Source organism: Chiloscyllium plagiosum, chromosome 23 (assembly GCF_004010195.1).
Source record: "Chiloscyllium plagiosum isolate BGI_BamShark_2017 chromosome 23, ASM401019v2, whole genome shotgun sequence".
NCBI classification, from domain to species: Eukaryota; Metazoa; Chordata; class Chondrichthyes; order Orectolobiformes; family Hemiscylliidae; genus Chiloscyllium; species Chiloscyllium plagiosum.
In genome coordinates, this window is record NC_057732.1 from 16,842,484 (window position 1) to 16,866,005 (window position 23,522).

Here is a 23,522-nt window from a genome sequence, read left to right on the forward strand (position 1 = left end):
GGCCTATCACCCTCAACTTGACCTCCTTCCACCTATCGCATTTCCAACGCCCCTCCCCCAAGTCCCTCCTCCCTACCTTTTATCTTAGCCTGCTGGAAACACTTTCCGCATTCATGAAGAAAGGCTCATGCCCGAAACGTCGATCCTGCTCCTTGGATGCTGCCTGACCTGCTGCACTTTTCCAGCAAAACATTTTCAGCAACATTCCATTGGCCTGACTATCTGCTGCATCGGTGTACAAGCTTTGTGTTTAAGTACCCCCAGGCCCTTTTGTGTTGCAGCCTTTCTCCAATTAAATAATACTGCTCTTTTGTTCTCCCTTCTGTAATGAACAATTTCACATTTTCCCACATTATACACCATTTATCAACTTTTTGCCCAGTTACTTAACCTAGCAATATCTCTCAAATTGTTTGCAATACTCTCCGCTTGTGTGTTGTCTGCACATTTGACTACAGCACTTTTGCTTCCTTCCTCCAATTCATTAATTTCTAAGTTATAAATCTAATATTACTGTAAAATTATTTATGAGATATTAAGTTTCCAGCTATGTTATTACTTCCTTAATTTATTCTAACAATTTGGCTAATTCACTAAAATTATCCATTTTTTTGCCTTCTTTTTTGAATAGAGTTGCCAAATGAGCCATTTTCCAATCCTCAAATATTTTCCAGAATCCAAGAACTTTTAGAAAAGTATAACCACTGCATCCACTATCTGTTGCTGCTCCTTTCATGATTGTGATAATATTTTAATACTAGTTGTGAATTGGTTAGCAAACAAGAAATAGAGTAGGAACAAATGGTTAGCTTTTGGAGTGGAAGTTGATAGTAAATGAAGTACCGAATGGTTGAGTACTTGGGCCCCACTATTCACAATATATCAATGAGGTAATCAATTGTAATTGTCTAAGTTTGCTTAAGACGCAAAATTAGGTGGGGCTGTGACTGATGAGGAGGACGTAAAGAAGCTTCAAGACAATTTAGACAAGTTGGAAGGATGGGCAAGATCATGACACATGCAATGTAAAACTGATAAATGTGAACGTCTCCAGTTCAGGCAGAAAGTATTATTTAAATGATGGTAGATTGGAAAATGTTGATGCACAATGGGACCTGGGTGTCCCATACATTGTCACTGAAAGCAAGCACGCAGGCACAGCAAGTGAGGAAGGCCTTTATTCCTATAAGGTTTGAGTAAAGAAGCAGGGAAGTAATAATGCAACTGTACAGGGACTTGGTGAATCCAGGTGATGCAATTCGGTGGTGCATGCAGTTTTGGTCTCCTTACCCAAGAAAGGATTTACTTGTTGTGGAGGGAGCACAGCAAAGTTTCACCAGATGTCCCTTGAGATAACAAGTTTGTATACAAGGAGAAAGACTGGGTTGACTATGCCTGCATTTACTGTTATTTAGAAAAATAAAAAAGGCAGGGGGTGTTTCAGAAGGTGGAGTGACAGTTTCAGAATAGCTGACACACCATTTTGGCCTGAGAGGAGAAGAGAAATCCAGGCTCAAAATGTCTAAACCTACTCAGAATTCTCACTATGTATTTAAGCAGAAACAAAAATAAAATACATGAATAATTCTGCAGACATTTTAGTTAAGCAATTTGAACAATGCAACTAAAATATCATTTTCATCTATTTTCTCCAAATAGAGGACAAAGGCACAACTTTGATAAAATTCTTGCCACCATTTACAATTGTTCAAAAACAAGTGTTTTCCAGTCGCCACCAAAAACTGAGAAACAGGGAAATATATTAATCATGAATAGTGTAAGAACATTGTTTAAGATAATATCTTAGAGGCAGTCTGCTTTGAAAAGGTGTGATGCATTGTACACACCATGGACTTGATCATACATGGAAGGAGATCCAAATTTTAGCATAGCTATTTCTATAAGTTATTTCTGAATGTCACTGGCTGGCATTGAAGTAATAATGCATTGCTACAAATCAGAGTTAACGTTTTGGATCGAGTGGCCCTTTCTCAGAACTGTTCTGAGGAAGGTTTACTTGACCCAAAACATGAACTCTGGTTTCCCTCCACAGATGCTGCCAGACCTGCTGAGCTTTTCCAGCAATTTCTGTTTTTGTTTCTGATTTACAGTATCCAAAGATCTCTATTTTTATGTGAGTCAATGCCCCCAATTCAAGAACTATACATAGTATATGTGTAGATACCCTCTCCATCATATTCTGATTGAATTCAGCACGAGTTATTTTAAAACGTGGATATAGAAATACAAGATAGATTAACAAAGTTTACAATTTAAACTAGATAACACTATATAGAATGTAGTGTCAAATAAATAGGAGTTTTACAGATAGATGTTGAAATCAATGCAGCTAGCTTCAGATTTCAGGAACATGGGCTCAAACAGCTTATTTGGGCAAACAAGATTCAAAGCTTAGGTAAACGGCAAGATTTAATTTCCTTTGTACCACTTCGCATATTCAATTTTTTACTCAAACCGCCTGAGATAGCGCTCTCAGATAAACTAGATCATCTTTTGTGAATCATTAAACACTGCAATTAAGTGTATGTAGGTTTGTTGGCATTATCCAAGAATCACCAAGTTAAAAAGTTTACACAACATTAAAAGCCTGTAGCCTAAACTTGACATGCCAGGGAACCATAACACAAAGTCGTCATCAATTGGGCCATTTTAAAATATAAATATTTTGAGGTTATTCTTATATGAGCCAGTCCACGTGTAGTCTGGTAACTGTCAAATTCAACAAGTCTAAAAACTGGGTATTTTACAGTATAACTGCTGCCTTTTCTATTCAGATCTTGTAAAAACTTGTGGCTCAAAGGTAAATCAAAAAAGGAAAGCAGAACATTTAATGGTGGTCTTTATGATTTCGTAATACGGGAATGTCATGCTGTTACAATAACTGAAAATGGTTCAGTATGTAAGCCTTAAGATCATGCCAATCTCCCAATTCTCCCTCGAAATCTTCCAACCTGGTTGCAGGGACAGTGAAAGTGGTTTAGAGAATTGAAAATGCAACAGCCTTATTCACAAAGGTTGCAAGGATAGATCCTGCACCAAAAAAAAAATCAGTTTAATCCCTGTGGTGGGAAAATTTGAAAGTTTTCTTCAGGAAAAAAAAGTGATGTTAAAAAAAATTAATTAAGGAAACTTATATGAATTTGTTCAGGGCAAATCATGTTCAACTAACTTGATTGATTTAAAAAAAAAATGTTAGAGAGAGTTGATGAGAGTAATGCAGTCAATGTTGCCTTCCAAAAGGCAATGGATGAAGACTATGCAACACATGACAATAAAGTTACAGCCTGTGGAATAAACAAAACATTGGTAGCATAGATACAAGGGTTAACCACAAGTCATGGTAAAGAGTGCAGTGCTGAAAAAATGTTTTCTGACTGGAGGATGGAATATATATAATGGTGTTGTTTTTCTGATATACATCATTGTCAGAAAGCAGTGCACAATTCCAAATTTTCAAGTGACACAAAACTTGGTAGCATGGTGAACTTTGAGGAGAATACTGAAAGTTCAAGAGGACATAAATAAACCAGCCTAGTGGACAGACAAGTAAATTTAATGTAGAGAAGTGTGAGGTGATCATTTTGAAGGGAAGAATGTGGAAAGGCAATGTAAGTGAATGGATACAAATAAATGTAGGATTACCTTGGGATACAAATGCACAAATAGTTGAAGATGGCAGAGCAGAAAGAGCAACTAATTAAATTGGCAGATTTTGGGCTTTATGAATATTAACAGTGTGCTAAAGCAAGGACATCATGGTCAACCTCTATCAGTTTGGCCTCAACTGAAATAGCATATTTAATTCTGGGCACCCCATTTGAGAAGGACAAGAAGCAAAAATGATTTTCAAAATTGTTTCAAGGATGAGTGATTTCAGTGATATGGATAACATGGGCAAAGCTAGGCTTTTGTCTTTGGAAAAAAGATGGTTCAGAGGAGATTTGATTCAAAATTATGAGGTGTTTGAGCAGTTTAGGAAGAAAGTGCTCACATCAGAAGGTCTAGTCAGATGGCAAAAATTTAAGGTGAATGACAAATAACCAGAGGTGGTGAATTTAAAAAAAAATGTAGCAAATGATTAGGATCTGCACTGGATTGCATGAGTGTGATAGAGACAGAATCAGTCATGGATTTGAAAACTGAATTAGAAAATTGTTGAAAGAGACAAAACATGCAGTGTTATGGCAAAAAAAATATTGATGTGGCACCAGTTGAGCTGCCCGTGCAGACAGCCAACAAGGACAGGATGGCCTGAATGATTACAATGCTGAAGCAGGCCATTCCATGATTGCATAATTACAAGTCAAGCTTCAAACTAGATGGTAAGGATCTCAATCCCTACATCCAAGACCGCAACACATCAAGATTGAATTTCAAAGCAGGATTGAATGAGCTGTTGCAGTCTCAGAAATTCCTGTAGCACCTTTCAATAGGCAATAGGTGCAGGAGTAGGCCATTCTGCCCTTCGAGCCTGCACCACCATTCAATATGATCATGGCTGATCATCCTGAATCAGTATCCTGTTCCTGCCTTATCTCCATAACCCATGATTCCACAATCCTTGAGCGCGCTATCCAACTCTTTCTTAAATGAATCCAGAGACTGGGCCTCCACTGCCCTCTGGGGCACAGCATTCCACACAGCCACCACTCTCTGGGTGAAGAAGTTTCTCCTCATCGCTGTCCTAAATGGTCTACCCCCGTATTTTTAAGCTGTGTCCTCTGGTTCGGTACTCACCCATCAGTGGAAACATGTTTCCTGCCTCCAGAGTGTCCAATCCTTTAATAATCTTATATGTCTAATTCAGATCCTCTCTTAGTCTTCTAAACTCAAGGGTATACAAGCCCAGTCGCTCCAGTCTTTCAGTGTAAGGTAATCCCGCCATTCCAGGAATTGACCTTGTGAACCTACGCTGCACTCCCTCAATAGCCAGAATGTCTTTCCTCAAATTTGGAGACCAGAACTGCACACAGTACTCCAGGTGTGGTCTCACCAGGGCCCTGTACAGCTGCAGAATAACCTCTTTGCTTCTATACTCAATCCCTCTTGTTCTGAAGGCCAGCATGCGATTAGCCTTCTTCACTACCTGCTGTACCTGCATTGACTGGTGTACAAGAACACCCAGATGTCTCTGTACTGCCCCTTTACCTAAATTGATTCCATTTAGGTAGTAATCTGCCATCCTGTTTTTGCCACCAAAGTGGATAACCATACATTTATCCACATTAAACTGCATCTGCCATGCATCTACCCACTCACCTAACTTGTCCAGGTCACCCTGTAATCTCCTAACATCCTCATCACATTTCACCCTGCCACCCACCTTAGTATCATCAGCAAATATGCTAATGTTATTACTAATACCATTAGTATTAGTAATAACATTTCAGTCTTTCACGCTCAGATGGATTTAAAAAGATCCTGCGGCTAACTCCAAAACCAGAGATGTTTTTCCCATCTTCCAGCTGATACTTATCTTTCATTTCTGACATCATTGCTTGTTGAAACTTCCTGTGCAAAAATTGGCACGATGGTTCCATACAAGTGCACAAGTTTATTTCACTACCCAAGAAACATTTTTTGCACAGACTGTGCTCACGAAAGGCACGGAGGGGTGGGTCTTTGGCATTAGCTCAGGAACCTTGGTCTTCGTAACTAAAAACCAGCAGACACAGCAAAGACAATAGGCCTGTCTACATGAATAAGCAAATATAAAGACAATATGCAATTGTCTCACTGCAGGTTGAGTTAGGTCACCGAACAAGGATGAATTAGTTATATTTACAGCCGAATTTCTCAAACGTGTTCATTTACAATTCCCCTGCTAGTAATTATACTTTTGCTAACATTTAGTGATGACAGGATTGGGTTATCTAAAGCAGTAAATCATCTCATTAGCTTCTTGACTCGAGGTACCAGAGCTCCCAAGAGATCCTCCAATTAGATACCAAGCAAAAAGCAATTTAGTTTCTCCTAAATATACCTGTTCCTTCAAAACTATATTACTAATGAAATCAACTTTGCTAACAGCAAGTTAAAAATTGTGGCAAATTCTTGAACTTATTAGTGATTTATTTATTTGGTTCTGCTTAATAAATGACATCAGTAAAACATTTTGGGAATTATTTGACAACTTTTTAAAGAAGTGATAAAGCTGATCAGATATGCAGAAAGGAAAAAGGAATACTCTTTAGCACTGCTTGCACATCATCTTACCTGCCTTCTGTTGTAGGACTAGACACATTTTCTTCTTCACTGCTTTCATCTCCATTTTCTATAAGTTATTACAAAACATAAATGTTATCCCTTTAATCTGCATTCAAGGTTCCCAGAGATATCAGAAACTTACAAATTTTATACAGTAAGATTAGATATATTTGTGATGTTGTTTTCACTAACAGTGGTGTAGAAATTTAAAGATGCCTGAAAGATTACATAGTAGTAATCTAAAAAGATCAGAGATAGTCAAGCCATGACAGCAATGGTTACATTAGCCATTTGAATGGCAAGAAAAAGTAGTAGAATTACTTGTAATTACTGGAGTTTTAAATTACATGGAAATTTTAATAACAATTTGAAATGTACATATGCCATCTATTAGATCGCTACAAAAATTTGATTGTAGCCATGGCCAATTTACCCTATGCAAAGTTAACAACAAACAACTCCGGAGCACTCGTGATTTAAATATATGTTATTACCAGATGATGTCAAGATAACACTGATTAATATCACATTAAAACCTACAAAGAGAATAACAGTTCTTGTCCTGGATTAGCAACCTGGAAAATTTATATATCTTTAAGTCACAATTAATCTTCACTGTTTAGACAAAACTGAGGTATATTTTAAAATTGAGCTTTCATGAACAATATTTAGAGCTAATCAGTAAAAATAAAATTCCAGTTACATTTAACAATAGGTATTCTACCTTGATTCTAAACTCTTAAAACCAATTATATATTTCTACATCATGATGGCAATGTATTGTTAAATCACAAACTTTCCATTAAACAAGTGAAAAATAAGATAACAAGTGACAGTACTAAGTGGTTATACTAGAAATATTTAGCTAACTCCTCCACAGAGGAGTTGCATTTCTTGCATTTGTTTTTGCTTTGAACTAACTTCTACATTTCATCTTTCAGTCCCCACCCAAGGAACAAAATGGATAAACTGGATACCTCTCAGATTTTTGCTTCCACATTTTGTTAAAATTATCTTATTTAGGAAAGGTCCACAGTTGGGCTATATTTTAATTAGATTTCAAGTCGCTTTATTTGCTTCGAAGAGTAATCATTGACTAGATGCTCGAATTAAAATCTAACTAAAAGTTAATGAATTAGCTTAGACCTCAAATAGCTTTGGTTTATAAACAGAAGGATTTGATAGATGCAAACAAAATAGCCAAACCAGCCATATGTGGCTAACTTCAATATTTACAAGGTATGTAAGTCAATAGCCACCATTCAAATAGGGGAGAGGCAGATAACCAAGTTCAATTCTTCTGAGAAGAGTTTTAGGAGAATTAAACCTCTCTCAGTGCACTGCATTTAAGGCTTGTGCTGGATGCATACCTCATTTTGTTTTAAGATATCAAGACAAATTCACAAATGTGAGAAATAAGCTTTTTGAAATTATTGCATACTTTGCATATGAAAAATCAAGTATGAAGGTGATTCTGAAAGCAAGTGATTTTGTGCTACTTTTGTTCATTCTCCACAAAAGGAATTTTACAGGTCTTTTCTAGAGTGAAAGAATGGCAAATGAGAGAAAATTTCAAAGCAAATTTAGAGGGAGTACAAAAATATCATGATACACTACCCACACTAGGAAAGAAAATAATTCAACTGGGTACTAAATAGGTCAGGCCTCAACAAAATGTTACTAGTGCTCGTTCATTGTAGTTAGAGCAGCGATACAAAAGTGAAAATGCAAAAACATTAATACAAACTTCCACTTCACTGTGTTGTGATCTCTTCATTTCAAATCTTGTACTAAGCAAAAAAAAATGCTGTTGTGTTTCACCTACTGATGTTAAGTTAGCCAAAGCTTTACAAAAATATGATGTGAATTTGAATTATACTGCACAGTGAGGACCAATCTACTACTATTTTTTAAATCAATGGATTGCTCAAGACCTGATCTCAGGACACTATTTAGAAGCTCAACTGTAATGCACCACAAAATTACTGCATGTTCAACAAAGACAGAATTGGAATAAAAATTGAGCTTCTCGGAGTCTTGTTCTTGGAACATCATGCTTGCTTTTGATAAGTTCAGAAGCAAAATGCATTTGGTTGTTAAATGAATTACATTAATTATGTCTGTAAAATGTCTACTGAAACAGCACATCCTTGAAGATGAAATTCAAATCAAAACTAGACTGTTCAGCTTAATATTGAGACTCAATATTGTGGGCGGCACGGTGGCACAGTGGTTAGCACTGCTGCCTCACAGCGCCAGAGACCCGGGTTCAATTCCCGCCTCAGGCGACTGACTGTGTGGAGTTTGCACATTCTCCCCGTGTCTGCGTGGGTTTCCTCCGGGTGCTCCGGTTTCCTCCCACAGTCCAAAGATGTGCAGGGCCAGGTGAATTGGCCATACTAAATTGCCCGTAGTGTTAGGTAAGGGGTAAATGTAGGGGTATGGGTGGGTTGCGCTTCGGCGGGTCGGTGTGGACTTGTTGGGCCGAAGGGCCTGTTTCCACACTGTAATGTAATCTAATCTAATCTAAAAGTAAATAAAACTAATATCTAAACCTTCGCCATTGTGCAATATGCAGCCAAGAATTTATTCATTTTGTGATGAGGATTTATATTGTTCTCAAGTGATTTTCAACAACTTCCCTTATCTACATCCAAAGATGCCAATTTCCAATGTTAGATGATATAGAAACTACATATGATGATATACAGTGACGGCTGGATGGGGTTGTGAAAGTTCCAAGGCTCTGCAACCCCAACGTCAAAAGCAGCTATCACAAAGATCTTGAAGGTAGTTGAGTTCTAAAATTTAATATACGATGAAGTTAAACAGATGTGTAAATTCCATCTGCAACCATTTTCTTTAAGTCTTGAATTCTACACCATCTATTTGGCTCAGCAGTAAAATGTTTATTTCAGAAATGCCTTCTGATACTTCAAGCCTCTTGACCTCTTTTAAAAGTTCTAAAAGGACCATGTATTCGAAGTACTAATGCAGTATGCAAAGTCAAGGGAAGTGCCAGAGAAAGACATTCAAATATATTCGAGAAATAGCAGAAAGCAGACTTCTCTTTTTGATCTTGTGTCAAATCGTGTTTAGCTCAATCAAGATAACTGCACTGGAAACCAGTTTTAATGGAGCATCGCTAAAAAGGTAATGCAGTCGTGCTGAAGAATGCTAAAAATGCAACTCAATGAGAAGAACTCACAGAAGGGAAATATGTGACCAATAAGAAAACCAATAAATAATCTGTTCTCAATCTTAACTGAAAAATAGCATAAAGTCAGGGGGTGCAAATAGATAGATCAAGGAGGATTATAGGTGGTGTAAGGCACTGAAAGCAGGAATGTGTTAGTGTCAACAGGGAAGAACCTGTGGCTTTTGACAAATTTAGAAAGTAGACACCAATGCAATCAGAATTGATTGTATAAAGCTGCACAAAACTAAAACTACAAATCCACACCAATCCTTTCCATTATAGTGTGTTTGGGAAATTTATATATTTTTTAGCACATTTACGTTCATTTTGAACAACGATTTTATTTTATTGTGTGAAGAGATAGGGCACATTTGTTACAAATGAAAAGAACTTGGTGGTCTTTTTCAAAACATGTGTTGTGCAACATATCTGACAGGTAAAACAATCATGGGATTCAAATTGTATAATTTTATTGAAGTGGTAAAATTCCAATTTTTTTTTCAATTCTACATATGGCTGCCAGAAAGGAGGCCTCAACGTATATGAAAACTGAATAAACTTACAGGAAATAACTATTCCACTTTAGAGATAAGGATTTAGTATTCCTTTCATTTTAATTTTAGCTTTCATTCACTGCAATTGTTAACTTACCTTAAAACAACTGCTAACATTATACATTTCTCTAAATGTGAAGATCAATGGGGCATGTCAAATTGCAAATTGTTAGGCCAGAAGCTTATTAAGATCATTGCTAAGAGCAATTTCCTGTGTATCCTTACAACATTCACACAGAAAATGCTTTGATGAGCCACAGGAAAAACACAAGTTTTATAGTAAATTTCCTTAAATGAATTACAAAGAAAGATGATTAGCACAATTGCAGACATTGATTTTTGAATAAGGATCAGACAACCCTACATCATATTTTCAATATTTAACAACTTACAAAAGTTAGAGGTCTTAAAATGATAAAATTGCTCCTCAGTTTACACCAATACATTCTTTGAGATCATCTGATTCTAATTTACTCTCACCTGGTATTAATTAATTTTTAATAATTATAACTTTCAGAGTTTGGGGACTTATTCAAATTGCTTGTGGTCAAATTATTTCTGCAACCTAATGTAATCTTTGTAGTCTTCCATGATCATGCACGGAGACAATAACCAAATAACAATATATTATGCATTTCACAAAATATTCTTAGAGAAAACCAGAGAACATTTTATAGACATTATTTGCATTTTAAATAAATGTCATTGAGCAAAATTGTTTGTTTGTATTTATACACATTTGTTAATTTTGTTTACACTACTATAAATATACATGAAATGTCTTTAAATTTATCCACTTCCATCAACTATACACTCACAATATCCATAATTTATAGTATTACTGTAATGAGTTAAAGGAATAACAAACAGACAGGAAGAATCCAGGCCTGTAGTGATATCATATACAGTCGACAGAAAAGTTTCAACATTTAAGGTGTAAATGGAGCCAACACTTTGCCACAATGATCAGTAGTTAACATCTGGAGTGCATGGAAATGATGATTCAATGGTTCACATGGATGTAAAAAGTGGTGATAAGTCAGGAAAAATGATGATCTGCATTCAGTTTCCCATAAAATGCTACATGCAGACTTTAAACATTTACAGTTGTTATTTAAAGATGCAGCAAGGTTAGCATACAAGCTTGTTTAGTAAACCATGCAGTTACACATAACAATAGGCACAATTAACTTACCAGCAGGTATGCTATCTAGTTCTGTGTAAACAACAGTAATGGGGAAACAAAAGAAAAGCAACAAACCAATCAAATGGAATCCACTGTATTAAAAAAATCTGTCCTATAGAATCAGTAGCAAGAACGAACCAGTGCGGAAATAAAAAAAACACAAAGCTACATTCACAGCACTTTCTACTTAATTACAATATTGTTGAGAATATTAATACCCAAAATCATTTTAAATCTTCAGAACCCTTTAATGATACACAGTCCAACAGGTAATAAGAATTTTACTTCTATAAAAGAAACACATTCACGTTCAAGCAATTTGGATGTTTTACCAAATGCAGCATCTCAGAGTATTCAGAATAGGGAATTAGGCAGGACAGAAGTAATAGCATAAGAATCCATCCACCAACTTTTGTTTTTAAATTTCCAAATGCAAAGCCACAACTTACATGGCACACACTACAAAAATTGGTTCACCAAGTTGAAGTTGTAATGTTTGAAGAAACATATACCAAGATAACTGAAAAATAAAATGTTACAGGATGCTGGAAATAAAAACAGAAATTGCTAGAACTGGTAACCAGACCAGACAGTATCTGTGGAGAAAGGAAGCATTAATGTTTTAAGTCAGTGACTTTTTTCCAGAACTCAAAGACATTTCCAGGATTTTCTGCTTATACATCATCAAGATAACTGCACAACTGTACAATAGTTCATCTATTAAGGAATTAGAATGGGCTCTCCTCATGGGCAATTGATCACAGCATAACCAATCTAAAGATAGCAGAAAGATGTATGCATGATACATTGCAGAAGAACCTGCTGCTTTATGCAATTCTTCACTGTGACATCCCCCAGTAGTCTGAGGGAAATTGACAAGCAAATATGTAAGGAGACCTCATATCTGCAAGAATAATTAGGTTGTAATGGTAGGGGATTTTAACTTTACAAACATAGACTGGGATTGTCATAGGGAGAGGAATGTGTTAAGTGTATACAAAAATGTTTTCTTGGCGGGTTTTGAGAAGATTTGTAGCTCAGGTTGAGGTTTTGGATGTAGGTTTGCTCGCTGAGCAGGAAGGCTCATTTCCAGATGTTTTGGTGATAAATAGGCTTAATGAATGCAGAACAGTAGACATTGTTTATATGGAATTTAGCAAGGTGCTTGACAAGGTTCCTCAGGATAGACTGGTTAGCAAGGTTGGATCAAATAGAATCCGGGGGAACTAGCCAACTGGATACAAAATTGGCTTGAAGGTAGGAGACTGAAGGTGGTGGTAGAAGGTTGTTTCTTTGGACAGGAGGCCTGTGACCAGCGTTTGGTCCACTGCTTTTCATCATTTATATAAATGATTTGGATGTGAATATAAGTTATGGTTATTAAATAGGTAGATGACACAAATTGGAGGTGTAGTGCACAGTAAAGGAGGTTACCTCACAGCACATTGAGATCTTGATCAAATGGGCCAATGGAGTTTAATTTAGATAAATGGGAAGTGTGACATTTTGGCAAGGTAAACCTGGGCAGGACTTATCCACTTAACTGTAGGGCCCTGGGGAGCGTTGTTGAACAAAGTGACTCGGGGTGCATGTGCATAATTCCTTGAAAGTGGAGTTGCAGGTAGACGGTGGTGAAGGCAGCGTTGGTCAGGGCGTTGGAGTTAGGCCGTCATGTTCTGGCTGTACAGGATATCAGTGAGGGTAATTTTGGAATACTGCGTTCCACTCTCCCTGCTATAGGAAAGGTGCTGTTAAAGGTGAAAGGGTTCAGAAAAGATCAACAAGAATGTTGCAGGGATTGGATGGTTTGTGCTATAGGGAGAGGCTCAATAGTTTGGGGCTATTTTCCCTGAAGCATTGGAGGTTGAGGGATTACCTCAGAAACGTTTATAAAATCATGAAATGCATAGATAGGGTGAATAGCCAGGATCTTTTCTTCCCCCAGTGTAGGAGAGTTCAAAACTAGAGAATATAATTTTAAGGTGACAGGAGAAAGATTTAAAAACGGACCTGAAGGGCAACTTTTTCTCATAGCGTGGTGCATGTATGGAACAATCTCCCAGAGGTGGAGGAGGAGGCAAGTACAATTATAACATTTAAAAGGCGCCTACATGGGGACATTAACAGGAAGGGCTTAGAGGGATATGGGCCAAATGCTGGCAAAAGGGATTAGATCAGTTTTGGCTATCTGGTCAGCACTGATGAATTGGACTGAAGGGTCTGTTTCGGTGTTATATGACTGTGACTCGAATAATCTTGAAATAAAAAGATTGAAATCAGATATAATAATCTAGCATAACTAGAATCTGAAAGTTAGTTCTGAATTAAACAGATCTACTATCCAGTAAGTTCTTCAATAACGTGATGGTTGCATCCTTGTGCAACCTAGTGTTGAAGAAAGAAAACTGTGCCTTAGAAATAGCGTTTAAACGTTGGCACTGTAATTGCGTTATAGCCAACATGTTTTAGAAGTTCACACTTTAGAAACAGCGTCCTCAATTCATCAAGCACATTACAGTGAATTCACATCGACACAACGCGTTATAACAGAACAACCTGTATAGATGTATCGAGCCTTGTATCAGCGAAGGTAATCTCTAGAAAGCAGCTCAAGTTAAAACATGTTAGGCCGTTTCAAATAAAAGCAAAATACTGCAAACATTGGAAATCTGAAATAAAGACAGAAAATACTGGAGAAACTCAGCAATCCTGACAGTATCTATGGAGAGGGATCTGTTCAGTTTTAAAGTGTCAGAGAAAGTCAGAGATATACAACACAGAAACAGACCCTTCAGTCCACTTGTCCATGCCAACCAGATATCCCAACCCAATCTAATCCCACCTGCCAGCACCCTGCCCATATCCCTCCAAACCCTTCCTATTCATATATCAATCCAGATGACTTTTAAATGTTGCAATTGTACCAACCTCCACCACTTTGTCTGGCAGCTCATTCCATACACTTACCACTCTCTGCGTAAAAAAGTTGCCCCTAGGTCTCTTTAAAGTTTTTCCCCTCTCACCCTAAACCTATGCCCTCTAGTTCTGGACTCCCCCACCCAAAGGAAAAGACTTTGTCTATTTATCCTATCCATGCCCTTCATGATTTTATAAACCTCGATAAGGTCACCCCTCAGCCTCCGATGCTCCAGAGAAAACAGTCCCAGCCTAATCAACCTCTCCCTCCAACCTTGGCAACATCCTTGTAAATCTTTTCTGAACCCTTTCAAGTTTCACATCTTTCTGATAGGAAGGAGACCAGAACTGCATGTAATATTCCAAAAGTGGCCTAACTAATGTCCTATGCCACAACATGACTTCCCAACTCCTATACTTCATACTCTTGACTAATAAAGAAAAGCATACCAAATGCCTTCTTCACTATCCTATCTACCTGCGACTCCACTTTCAAGGAGCTATGAACCTGCACTCCAAGGTCTCTGTTCAGCAAAACGCCCTCGAACCTTACCATTAAGTATATAGTGTCATTGATCTAGAAATGTTAACTCAGCTTTTCTCTCCATAGTAGGTGCTCGACCAGCCTCGTCTCTACAGTAATTTCTTGTTTTAAACCGTAGCCAAACCAGCTTCTGCAGGATTACAGTGATGACCTAGATCTGCCTGAGAACAACTATAATGATCAAGAGCAGGAGTTTGGACAAGGAAATTATCCAAAACTTAATCAGAATGTACTACCAAAATCTTGTCTTGTTGCCCTGGCTTAGATCAACCAACACTGGAGACCAGGGTTTAAAAGGTGTTTTCAGTTTGCATGGCTCATTGATAAGTTTATTGCAATCACTGGAACAACCTCAGTGCCATAGAAAATAAATATTGATGCAACTTGAACCCAAACTGAATTGGACTTAATTCAAACACACTGAACAGATTATGGTAGGTGGTAAAAGCACCGGGTTCTCCATTTCTGCAGGATGAAATGATCCACTGAAGTTGTGATAATCTTTTAAGCATTCTGGGCCATTTAAGATTCAGCGCCAGACATTTCAAAGCACAATGAATAACTGACATTGTCTAAGGATATGTCATAATTTGAAAGCAACGAAAACATATAATTTCTAAGTAGTAAGGGTATGAATGCTCTAATCTTCGAGACTTTTTACAATCCTGGGGGTGTGAACATGGACAGATTTGGAAACTGATGCAAGATGCCCTCCTTTTTCTCTGGGATATCACAAAGACAGAGAAGCACATACCAATAAAGGCACTGCTCATTAAAAACAACAATAAACGGGAAACAAGATTCACTTTCATGTTAAAACAACTTTCTCCTCCACAAAAGAGTCAGGCAAATTGAATCCACTAAATAAACTCAAAATTGATATTAGAATAAGATATGAACAGACAATTAGTTATGGGGTTTATTATTGTGATTTTTAACTGGAATAACAAAAAACTTAAATTAGTCAGGTGATTTTTAAGCCAGAAATTGACCGGATTCTATTAGTGCCCTTAAAATTCTGAGTAAGTTTATTTTTAATGTCATTGCCACATTTAAATCTGATTTTGGATTTGAGACCATCAGGGAAGTACCCTAATTAATAACTTTCATTGCCCAAAATCACAAGAAAATGATGGCAGAATCAAAAAGCTTTCTACAACTTCAATCTCAACATTCTCATCATTGGTCTTCCACCTTTATACTTGTGGTTGTCGAATCTGCTTTAAAAGTTTCAATTTCTCTATGCTCTTCACAGTGGCGTTCCATTTCTCAAACTACACTGAACCCAGCACTTTATTGCTCACATCATAAATCCACATTAATACTTATTTTCTCTCTCACATCCACCAATCCCCAAATGTTATTAAATTGATCAACGATGTGGACTTTGACTCTAGTTACTCTTGAGGAGGCGGTGGTGAGCTGCTGTCTTGAACTGCTGCAATCATCTAGTTCAGGTATACCAACAGTACCATTAGGAAGGCAATTCCAGGAGACTAGTCCACCCATAATGAAGGAATAGTGCAACTCCACATGGAACATGGATGGGAATTTGCATTTGAGGAAGCTCCTATGCACCTGGTTCCCCTGCCTTCAGGTGAAGGGGTCATGGACTTTAAAAGATGTCAATGGAGCCTTGGCAGGACATCTTGTACATAATATGCAGCGCTGTCACAGTGTATTAATGGCGGAGGGAATGCATATTGATGGTGCTGGTTGTGGTGTCAGTGAAGTGCTATGCCCTAGATAATGTTCTTGAGTGATGTTGGAGCTGCACTCAACCAGGCAAATACAGTCTTGCATCACACTCGATTTGTAGACTATAGCTTTGGGAAGTAAGGAGGACAAGTTACACATTGAAGAATTCACAGCTTCTGAACAGGTTTTTCAAGTTACAGTATTTATACGATTGCTTCAACTCAACTTCTAATCAGTGGTAGAGATACTGAATAACAAGGCATGGTGGTCAGGTTCTTTTTGTCGGAGATGGTCATCCCCTGACACTTGTGCGGTGTAGGTTTACTTGCCAGTCATCATACAAGTCTGAATGTTGTCCAGGATTTGCTACATGTGGACATAAGCTTACACCTCAACACAGCTCTCTTATCCATCTGCATTCAAAAGTCTTTAAAATACCCTTCTGGGCTAAGTTTTCATTCTAGTGATAAAGCCCATGGTTATAAATGAGGGATTTCAGTATATAAAGTTCTAAGGTATAAATTCTGACATCAGGAGGATTTTCATTTATAACAAAACAAAAACTCAATGAAGTGCTGCTGTGCTCCTGGGATGACAATTTTCAGATTGTAGATAATCCCTTCAAATTAGACAATTGAGCCAATCCAACTTTTGAAATGACTGTACAACAAATAAACTGGTGATTTGGTGATTACAATCTAAGATATTCAATTTGTAAAAACAGAATCTGAAAACTGCCCATTAGCATTGTACTCTTTAAGGCATATCAATAACCTTTGCAAGAACAAATTCTGGACAGCTAACATCAGGGTAATCTGTGATTTGCAAAACCTCAGCACTTTTTAAACAAAAAAAACCTTAAGCAGTAAAAACTTTTAAAAATATATTTAATGTGAATAATCATGATTTGGTACTTGGGAGGTTTTACCTTGCAAATAAAAGTCAGCATCCACATTATACTTCAAACTGTCCTTTGGTTTCCTCTCCAGAAATTACGAGGGCAGACAAACACCACACACAGTTTTGTGTGTCAATTTTATTTTTAAATATACCCACCTGCTACTCAATACACATAAGTCACATATTCATGTTTCCATTTTCTTATAAGTGCCACAAAATAATCTTTCTGCTCTAGTCTTCTCCACATGTCCAGGAGAATTTCAAAGTCTCTCATCAAAAGCAGTGGGAACCTAGAAAAAGTCACTTTCCAATTTATTTTTTAAAATAATGCTGTTGGATAAAATTTATATTTTATGTAAACGTTTTTCCCAGATTTTTTTCTTTTAATGTTCCAAGACATTCTTACACGAGAAAATAATAAATGAGTAAATAAAACTGAAGAAATACATTCCAAACAGCATTAATACAAGTGCTAGCAAAAGAGTCTGAATTACATCATGCACTGTGAAGTTAAAAGTTGTACAGTTACCTTGCAAAGCATTTCCAAGTAAAGCTTCAAGTTCTGGATTAAATTCAGCCTTCTCTTTTAACATGTGGAATAACAGTTGGTTTTGAGTAGAACTGTTTATTTCTATTTGCTTCACTCGGCCTTCTAAAACCTTAATTTGAGACTCCTTCTGAGCAGCTTGGAGACCCTAAGACCCATCAGAAAGATCATTATTTATGATGTGCTTTCAAAAATGCAGAGTATTGCAGTTAAAGTAGAAATATCAGATTACTCATGGTTTTATTAAAAGGGGAGCGAGCAGGCTCGAGGTGCCAAGTTGCCTATACCTACACCTCACCCTTGCTCAAATTTAATCAAACTAATCGTCAGATTCAATTCTGTTTTCGCTTCACACATCCCTCTCCAGATAAAAATCAACAAGATCTAAATGTTACTGTCTTTTTTAAACAAACCGCACAGTACAATCCTGATTAATACGAAATCTTATTTCGTAATTCCTACCCGATGTTCATATTAATTCTTTAACAAATAAACCTAATACAGAAAGTAGCTGAAACATATACTCCATTAATTAGAAATTATATTGCATTTGTTTCCTAGTTATAAAATTCCCACAACTCCAAAATATTCTAGCAATCCAGCCTTCAAAGTAATTAAAACCAATAAGCAACTTTCAATCATAGATCCATTTAAAAACTCCATGAAGTCTAATATCACTTATCCTATTTTTATCAACCTTGCCAAAATGATGTGCTTAACTTGGGAGAATTCACAGCCTAATGCAGTATCTACAAATCAAACCTTGCCCAAAAGTGATCGAAGCTTGAAATCAACCGTTACGTTCAGATAACAAAACAGATTCAACTCTAAGAGATCAAAACCTAAAAGATCTGCATTTCACATAAAACATACATTAAATATGAAAGTTACATTTAAAACAGTATTGCATTACTAAGTAAAAATTTTAGTAATAAATCATTGTGTGTTTATTAAAGAAATCTGGATGGTCATTTGGTTTGGAGTCTAAATTAGGTAAGATATACGATTGACCACATTTCAGAACTGGCTAAATCTATTAAATTTAATGTCATGATCTGTGGAGTAATGGGACTAGAAAAGGACAGCGCACTCCTCCAGCCTGAGGCATGACACCCATCAGTGGCTATCTTCCAGTAGAAAATGTTCAGTAGTCATTGACCAGAATCTATATATATCAAGAGTTTTGCTCATAAACTTACCTTATTAATAACCATGGTTAAAAAATGATCCAACATGTAACGAGCTTCTGTCAAAGAGCAGGAAGTGATTATTGCTGAAACATCCACTGTACCCCCCTCCTCCTGGAAATGACAAAAAGAAATGAAAAATAAATCTCAAGTTCCAGAGTAGTAGATTTATGTTGAACATTTCTATAAAACCATAGCTCTTTAATGTTGACATTTATATTTAAATAAGTTACATGGCTTGCTGTTCTGTTTAATTTAATTGCAAACTTAGGGAAGGAATACCAGGATTTTGATGCAGCAAAGTTGTGGGTCGACCAACAACATATGCACGAAAGCAGTTCCAAGCAACAGTTTCACTACCTCAAAGGCAATTTGGAATGGATAATAATTGCTGGGTGACAACCACATCCCATTAGCAAATTTTTAAAAAAGCCACTTTCCCCTAATTCAACAACATGGTTGGAGTAGGAAGACAAGAAACAGAAAAACTTGACACCTACAAGAGATATGAGGAAAGATGGAGAGGATGGCAAAGGGAAGAGGTTAAAAACAAGTGTGTGGGAATATTAGTCATGATGCTTATTTTCAAATGTTTAGGCAGCAGTAAAAAAAATAGAAAATGCTGGGAATACTCAGCAGATCTGACAACAACGAAGAAAATGAGAGTGTTAAGGTTTTTCTTTGAATCTTTGTTAGTTGTTTCCCTCTCCATAGTTGCTGAGAGATCCCCATATTTTCTATTCATGTCAAATTTCATCAAAACAAAGAAAATAGTAATGAGTAGGCCAGGTAGCCCTTTGAGCCTGGTCTACCACTGAACAGGATTATAGTTGATCATGCTTTTGCTCCAAACTCTTTGATCACTTTAATCCTCAGAACCAAAGCTCCTTCTTGAAAATATTGTGTTTTGGCATCAACCACGTTCCATTACAGAATTTCACAAGCTCACCACTCTGGATAAAGAGATTTCTCCTCATCTCGGTCCTTCATGGCTTAATCTCTATTGTTAGACTGTGACCCCTGTTTCTGTTATTGAAACCATCCTCCCTGTATTTACTCTAACTAGTCCTGTTTGCATTTCACAGATTTAAGATTTCTACCCACCACTCATTCTTCTGAACGCCACTGAATATACATAGAACATAGAAAAGTACAGCACAGAACAGGCCCTGTGGCTCACGATGTTGTGCTGAGGTTTAATCCTAATGTAAAATATAATAACCGCTGCACCCCTCAACTCACTGCTATCCATGTGCATGTCCAGTAGTCACTTAAATGTTCCCAATGACTCTGCTTCCACCACCACAGTTGGCAATGCATACCACGCATTCACAATTCTCTGCGTAAAGAACCTACCTCTGACATCTCCTTTGTACCTTCCTCCTACTATCTTCTTACTATGACTCCTCGTACCAGTCAACCTTGCCCTGGGGAAAAGTCTCTGACTATTAACTCTATCTATTCCTCTCATTATCTTGTATACCTCAATCAGATCTCCTCTCTTCCTCCTTCTCTCCAGAGAGAAAACCTTTCTTCATAAGGCAAGCCCTCCAGTCTAGGCAGCATACTGGTAAACTTCTTTGCACCCTGTCCAAAGCCTCTGTATCTTTCCCATAGTAGGGGGACCAGAACTGGATACAATATTCCAAGTGTGGTCTCAACCAGGGACTGGTCGAGCTGTAGCAAAACCTCGCGGCTCTTAAACTCGATCCCCCTGTTAATGAAAGCCAAAACGCCAGATGCTTTAACAACCCTATCCACTTGGGTCGCAACTTGGAGGGATGTATTTAAACACCAAGATCCCTCTGTTCCTCCACACTGCCAAGAATCCGGTCTTTAATCCTTATATTCAGCATTCGAGTTTGACTTTCCAAAATGCATCACTTTACTTTTATCCAGATTGAACTCCATCTGCCATTTCTCAGCCCAGCTCTGCATCCTATGTTGCGCTGCAGCAGCCCTCTATAATATCGACGATACCTCCAACTTTTGTATCATTTGCAAATTTAATAACCCACCCCTCAACCTCCTCATCCAAGTCATTTATAAAAACTACCAAGAGCAGAGGTCCAAGAACAGAGCCCTGCAGGACCCCACTCAACATTGACCTCCAGGCAGAATACTTTCCATCTACAACCACTCTCTGCCTTCTGTCAGCCAGCCAAATCTCCCTGTATCCCATACTTCCTGACTTTATGAATGAGCCTACCATGGGGAACCTTATCAAATACCTTGCTGAAGTCCACATACATCACATCCACTGCTCGACCTGTCTTGATACCTCCTCAAAGAAACTCAAGATTTGTGAGGCATGACCTGCCCCTCACAAAGCCATGCTGACTGCCTTTAATCACACTATGCTTTGCCAAATCATCATAAATCCTATCCCTCAGAATTCTTTTCAAAACTTTGCTGACCACAGACGCAAGACTGACTGGTCTGTAATTGCCAGAGATTTCCCTATTACCCTTCTTGAAAAGAGGAACAACGTTTGCCTCCTTCCAATCCTCCAGTACGACTCTTTGGAGAGTGAGAAGGCAAATATCCTAGCCAGTGGCTTAGCAACCTCCTTTCTTGCTTCCCGGAGCAGCCTGGGATAAATCTGGGGACTTATCAATCTTAATGTTTTCCAAAATTTCCAGCACATCAACTTCATCAATCTTGATCTGGTCAAGACTGTATCCCAGCTCCTCAAAGTTTTCATTTACAACAAGGTCCCTTTCCTTAGTGAAAAACCAAAGCAAAAAAGCTCATTTAGGGCTTCCCCCATCTGCTCAGGCTCCACCCACAAGTTCCCTCTGCTATCCCTGATTGGCCCTACATTCTTTCCCTGATCATTCTCCAATTCCTCACGTAAAAGTAAAATGCCTTTGGGTTCTCCCTAAGCCTTCTTGCCAAGCCTTTTTTGTGCCCCCTTCAGGCTCTCCTCTGTCCACTTCTGAGCTCCTTTCTAGCAAGCCTGTAATCCTCTAAAGCTGTGCTAGATCTTTGCTTCCTCCACCTTACGTAAACTGCCTTTTTCCTTTTGACGAGAATCCTCTATTCTCATCATCCAAGGTTCCTTAATCTTACCCCTTCTTACCTGTCTCAGAGAAACAAATTCATGCATCACTTGCAACAACTGCTCCTTAAATAGTCTCGACATGTCTGCTGTGCCCTTTCTGTGGAACAATTGCTCCCAATCTGTACTTCCCAACTCCTGTCTGAGAGCGACATAATTTCCTTTTCCCCAATTAAATATCTTCCCTTGGTAATTGCTCCTTTCACTCTCCAAGACTATGCTAAATGTGAGGCAGTTGTGATCACTGTCACCAAAGTGCTCTCCCACTGAGAGATCCGACACCTGTCCTGGCTCATTGCTGAGCACCAAATCCAAAATGGCCTCCCCCCGTATGTCAGTACTGCACTCCAGAAATCAATCCAGTAAACCTCTTTCCACACCCAGGACATCTTTCTTCAGAGGTGATGACCAAAACTGCACACAATACTCCAGGTATGACATCAGCAAGATTTTCATTTATAACAGAAGACCCTGTACAATAGCAAGGCATTCCTGCTCCTGTACTCCAATCCTTGCTATGCTGGCCAACACACCATTTTACTGCCTGCTGCACCTGTAAATATCAAATTGATGCATCATCGTCTGGCAGTCAGATCCACCATTAAAAAGCATCAGTTTATGTTGATTCTGGTCTCAATAAAGCCTAGAAGTCAAGCCATCTATCTTTCATCATCATTAATTTGAGTTCCATCCTATCGTGGACATGATCATCCCAAGCACAGACTCAATCAACCATAAACAGAAATAGCTACCATTAAGAGGCTACTAAAAACTAACCAGCACAGTCTGGAATGCCAATATTTCTACTCAGCACACAGCAAGGCATATTATAGAATTAGTTCATGCAAGAGCAAGTTAAGGAAGCGGACTGTTAGATTTGAGAAGGTTAGAGAGATGAGTATCAATGGGGAACTGAAGGATTTAAATACATGGATAAGAATGCAACCCAGCGAGGAATAGGATCAATTTTTAGTTCGGCTGTCATGCTCAGACTATGATGGAAGAGGTGTCAATTGAGTGAGTATTGCAATCAAGTTTAATGATGATTAAAGATGGATGAAATTTGAGCAATAAATGGTCTAAGGTAAAGGTAAAGCATTCATTGTTGGTGATGCAAGTAGACAATATACTTGAAAGTCAAAAGGTTAGAAAAAATCAGTTCCAGATCAAAATGAACGTAAAGATAGTGAACTCTGATCCTCCCGGAGATGATAAGATGATGATGAGTTGATGAGGAGAAAAATGACATGATATTGCCAGACTGGTTCCAGAGCTTGCAGCACTTCAAGTCTATGGTTTATTGAACATTGAAGGGACATTGAACAAATAAACTCTCAGTAAATACAGAGAAAGATTTAAGAGCATCTTTCCAATAGATTGTTTTATCAAAGATTCATACATTTTTCTTCAGCCATTCACAAATTGAAAGGGAGAGCTGATATAATTCGCCTAAGTGTGAAATATGACTACATGCATTGCAGACATTAAGTCAAAGGGTAGTA

General features: G+C 37.8%; 1 protein-coding gene across 3 annotated transcripts in view; it reads right to left on the minus strand.

The window, feature by feature from the left end:
* Positions 1–23,522, minus strand: part of kif21a (kinesin family member 21A) — a 142,821-nt gene that overhangs the window by 26,469 nt on the left and 92,830 nt on the right. For 2 of the 3 annotated variants that reach the window (XM_043713606.1, XM_043713604.1), the window contains exons 21-24: positions 18,972–19,073; positions 17,755–17,920; positions 11,177–11,197; positions 6,238–6,295 (exon numbers count right to left, since the gene is read on the minus strand). In XM_043713606.1, the coding sequence (XP_043569541.1) occupies positions 6,238–6,295; positions 11,177–11,197; positions 17,755–17,920; positions 18,972–19,073 (347 nt within the window). The remainder of the gene's footprint in view (positions 1–6,237; positions 6,296–11,176; positions 11,198–17,754; positions 17,921–18,971; positions 19,074–23,522) is intronic. The other variant, XM_043713605.1, reaches the window with a different exon arrangement.